The 4,671-nt window shown below is 33.3% G+C and overlaps 1 protein-coding gene across 1 annotated transcript; it reads left to right on the top strand.

Annotated features, from left to right (window-relative positions):
- The first annotated feature begins 862 nt into the window (after positions 1 to 862).
- On the top strand, positions 863 to 4,047 carry LOC139886075 (cold-responsive protein kinase 1-like). Its single transcript, XM_071869817.1, has 8 exons — positions 863 to 992; positions 1,276 to 1,378; positions 1,489 to 1,524; positions 1,615 to 1,730; positions 1,832 to 2,042; positions 2,136 to 2,373; positions 2,939 to 3,089; positions 3,514 to 4,047. The coding sequence occupies exons 2-8, from the start codon at positions 1,327 to 1,329 to the stop codon at positions 3,880 to 3,882; spliced, it is 1,173 nt and encodes a 390-aa protein (XP_071725918.1). The 5' UTR covers positions 863 to 992; positions 1,276 to 1,326; the 3' UTR covers positions 3,883 to 4,047.
- The last annotated feature ends 624 nt before the right edge of the window (positions 4,048 to 4,671 follow it).

The following is a 4,671-nucleotide window of genomic DNA, read 5'->3' as shown; positions in this document are numbered from 1 at the left end:
TGCATATCAAATACTACGACGTGGCAAAAATATGTTTCCTTTGTCCTATTACGTGACATTAAAGGATAAAAACGTCCACCTATAAATAGGGCATCAAACCCTCATTACAAGTCATGTTACACACATTATGCTCTACACACACTTGCACTTACAAATTACCTACGATTATATCATTGTCATCAAAAGTCTAACCCGCGCTACCGAAATATTAACAGTCTCTTAAGCTTTATTTAACTGTTACATGTAACGTTCTATGAACATAAACTTTAACACCTCCCTTGAACCATCAATACCGGCTAACCTGATAATGATGGATCGACGTTTAACCACTCATGTTGAGATCACCATCTCACATTTGGGTTATTCATGGTGCACCCGAGCGAAGAATTAAACTCAATTGACCCTTAAATCCATCTCTTTCGTTGACCAAGTGTAGACCGAACTTTCAGATCAAAACTATACTTCATCAATATCCGAGCTAAATACATTTTGTTATAAACGTTGTTACGCTTTTGGAAACACAACTATTAATTCAATATGTGTATTTGTCCATTTTCTAAGAAACTGAATATTCAATAATTTTGGTAGTTTCACGTCATTCACAACTTTACCGCGATCTTTATGACAGTAAAACATTTTTTTTTTTTTTTTTCACAAACTTTTTGTACTTTTTTATTTGAACCCTATCAAATCAACAACTTTTTCGTTAACCTAAGTGGTCCCGTACTCCCCGTACTGCCAAAACACGGTAACTATTTACTCCATTATTTTATTTATTTATTAAAAACAAAACAAAAGATGACCCACTGGACTCGGTATGAAATGTGAAGGAGCGTGAAAGGTCTTCTCATTTAATAGTCAAAATCATTTGTTTGTGGTTCAAAATTTCCCTACTTTGGAATATTATTATTTTTCCTCTTCTTCCTTGTTTCTTTATTGACCTTCATTCCTATATTCACAACATACTTATAAAACTTCATTACTATTTAATGGTGAGTTATCTTATATCCCATCTGTATTTTTAGTTCATTTGCTTTCATATATAGTTGTATTGTATATCTACCCTTTTACGGATAAACTAGATCTTTCATTATTTGGATCCATCTACATCTAAACTTTTGTTTATTAATTTTAATTATATTATTACTTTGCTTATCTGATTGTTATGCTTTTGTTATTGGTGCCCTGATTTTTAGTTTTGTAGCATCATTTGATAGAATGCTACTTTCTGTTTAATCGTCATTTTATTGATAAAAAGAAACATTGTGGTTATAGAATTACAGGAATTTGATATAATTTACAAGTCAACTTTGATAAATTCTTGTTATGACTAAGTTCAGTTGCTGTTTTGGAAAAGTAGCTGCCCCAGTTAAAAGAGGTACACGGCTGAATTGTTACTTTTTAATTTCACAACTTTTTACAGTACATGTTTTAGTTACTGTTTAAAATAGCATTTCGCTAACCTTTTATTATCTTTTTATATATCAGTAAACAATCGCGAAAACAACATTGATGTTAGTATAGGTAAGACCACCTACTAAGAATCATACATGTTGAATTGTCCCTTTATCTTGGTATAAACTTCTTATCTTATTGGATATTAAATGAATGCAGAACTTTTGGATGTTGAGAATATGAGATTGTATGCATACAAAGATTTGCAAGTTGCTACTCAAGATTTTAGCCCAGAAAATAAGATAGGGGAGGGAGGTTTTGGTTCTGTTTACAAGGTAACTTTCAAAACTTCGTATCATGTATGCTCACGTGTTTAGAGATTAGTATTAAACTAGTTAATGATATTTAAACATATACTTAACTTGATGGTGTTTAGGGAGTTCTAAAAGACGGTTTAGCAGTTGCTATAAAGGTTCTTTCAGCTGAATCAAGGCAGGGCTTGCGGGAATTTTTGACCGAGATAACTGTTATATCAGATATACAACACAAAAACCTTGTAAAATTACATGGTTATTGTGTGGAAAAAGATCATAGAATCTTGGTTTATGGTTACCTTAATAATGGTAGTCTAGATCAAACTCTACTAGGTAAACACAAATTACATCCCCATTTTTTTTTAATTCGTGCCGTGGTAACATAGTTTTGGTTTTCTTATTTCTATTTGGTTTTATAATGTGCAGGAAGTGGTCATTGTAGCATTAAATTCACATGGGAAATTCGTAGAAAGATTTGCATAGGTGTCGCAAAAGGGCTTACTTATCTTCATGAAGAAGTGCAACCTCATGTTATTCATAGGGACATTAAGGCTAGCAATATTTTGCTCGATGAAGATTTTACACCGAAGATTTCAGATTTTGGTCTTGCAAAGCTTTTCCCATCTCATTTGACTCACGTTAGCACACGTATTGCAGGAACTCAGTAAGCTCAACACCCCTCACTTTTAGAGGCACTTATTCATATTTAATGGCTTATGTAAATACATTTGGCTCTATCTTACCTACTATAGACTGTTCGAGTGTGGCTGTCATCTTAGTATTTCTCTCATTCTAGGTTTTTGTTAGTGGTGTCAAGATGGGCGGGTCGAGCAGTTAGGTAATGGGTCAAAACTGATTCTGGTTGTGATAAGTCAAAATCTGGTACAGGGCGAGCCAAGTTCGGTTGATTCACCAGGACTTACTTTCTACAACTTCTTTTACTTATAGATAGTTATGTGTCAATTATATATACATATAAGTAATCAATAATTAATTAAAGATGTATGCATTGAAAATAGACTTTGGAGCCTTTTTCAATCCATTTCACCAATTTAAGCCGTTTGACATGGTTCTCTTTCAATTAAGTTCTTTGAATTTATCATTTAAGATCAAACTAAAATTGGGTCAAACTTGGCACCTCTAGTTGTAGGCCTAGGTGAATCATCATTTAATTCATCATTCGAGTTTCGTCATTATGTTATTAATGTATCGGTATTGGCTCATTGCAGAGGCTATTTGGCTCCTGAGTATGCAATACGAGGCCAGTTGACGAGGAAAGCAGACATATACAGTTTTGGTATTTTGCTTTTGGAAATTGTTTCCGGAAGACCCAACCAAAACAGACGGTTACCCGTTGAAGAACAATATCTTCTTGAAAGGGTATGCAATCTTCATCTAAATATCCCAACTTCATATACCCTAAAATTTACATTTAGGGTATGTTTGGCACGGAGCTTTTCGTAGCTTTTATGAAAAGCTACTATTTAATTATAAGCTCTGTTTCGTTAAAGGAGCTTAAAGCTTTTAGATAGAGGGAAAAAGCTAAAAGCTTAAAGCTACTAGAATTAGCGTTTAGCTTTTAGCTTTTTGTCATTTTTACTCTTTATTTAACAAATTCAGCTACTCTACCAAACACCTAAATATATATAAAAAGCTAACAGCTAAAAGCTACCAGATACCAGTTAGTTTCGCCAAACATACCCTTAAGCACAAAAAATTCTATAAGATGACGTGTATACACGTGCCAACTGGTAATGTGGCATACACATGTGACTAGATGACATGGCTAATATCTTTTTTTTAGGTATGGCAACTGTATAGGGAAGGGGAGATAGAAAGATTAGTCAATACTTCAGTAGGAGAAGATGTTGATATTTATGAAGCTTGCAAATACTTAAAAATTGGTCTTCTTTGTACTCAAAGTCTTCCTAAAAGCCGACCATCCATGTCTAATGTCTTGAAGATGTTTAAGGATGAAAATGATGTTGACGATAAGGATTTATCTGATCCGGGTTTATTATCTGAGCTAACGAATTATAAAACTTTAAAAAATAACACGTCAGGTACATCGTCTAGCACGTCAGGTAAGCAAGAGGTTTCGTCCCCATTGTATGGAAGCACATCGACGTCATCATATGCCACCATGACCTTTACAACAATCACAGATAGATGATCTTAAATTGCGTGATATGGAAAAGGCTGTAGATGTGTCTTTTTGTTATTTGTAAATGTATATTGAGAATGCATATATAAGTTTATTTTATTTTGTTTTGGTCCTGAATGTTTAGATGGTTTTGAAGAGAAATTGTGAAATTTATTTGTTCAATGACTATATGAAGATGCGATTTTGTTATTTTTGTTGTATATTGTACTGTATATATATCAGGAACAATATTAGGATGGTGTTTGGGCTTACACTTTTAAAGATAGATTTTGTATTTTTACAGCGACTTTTGAAAAATACATTTATCAATGAAAATGTAAACACCTATACATTGCAATTATTGCAGAATTTGAAGAATAAGGTTGATACATTTGAGTTCACATTACGGGGCAAAGACGAGAATTTTTCTTCAGATGGTAACGAGCCAGATAAGGGGGATGCTAGCGGATCCAAGGCTCCGGACGTTGGTTTGAACATCTCTTCGACTAGCAACGGATAGGGGTTGGTTTGAACACTATGTGTCTTGTATCGGTTTTGGTCCCTTGCGTTTGTGGCTATCATTTAGTTAGTTGTTAGTTTAATTTAATGTTTGTTTGGTTGTGACGCATTGTTTCTTTTTACAGTAGACTCAATCGTACATAGGTTAGGCGTTCGTTTTTATAGTTTCGAGCCTTCTGTTATTATGTTTGTATACTTATTTGGTTTGTTTATCTTTTAATGAATTAGTCATTATTTTATAGTATTCATTATTTTAGCAAAACAAAATTGGAATTATTGCAAAAATTTTGAACATGTAAA

The sequence above is a fragment of the Rutidosis leptorrhynchoides genome, chromosome 1 (assembly GCF_046630445.1).
Source record: "Rutidosis leptorrhynchoides isolate AG116_Rl617_1_P2 chromosome 1, CSIRO_AGI_Rlap_v1, whole genome shotgun sequence".
In the NCBI taxonomy this organism is placed as follows: domain Eukaryota; kingdom Viridiplantae; phylum Streptophyta; class Magnoliopsida; order Asterales; family Asteraceae; genus Rutidosis; species Rutidosis leptorrhynchoides.
The sequence above is the reverse complement of the archived record's forward strand: the minus strand, read 5'-3'. Positions and strand labels throughout refer to the sequence as shown.

What these genes read in the sequence shown, in the direction of transcription:
- LOC139886075 (XM_071869817.1), top strand. Translation starts at nt 1,327, where the DNA reads ATGACTAAGTTCAGTTGCTGTTTTGGAAAAGTAGCTGCCCCAGTTAAA. An exon ending in ACACGTATTGCAGGAACTCA is followed by an intron (nt 2,374 to 2,938) that starts GTAAGCTCAACA and finishes GGCTCATTGCAG; the next exon opens with AGGCTATTTGGCTCCTGAGT. An exon ending in AACAATATCTTCTTGAAAGG is followed by an intron (nt 3,090 to 3,513) that starts GTATGCAATCTT and finishes TCTTTTTTTTAG; the next exon opens with GTATGGCAACTGTATAGGGA.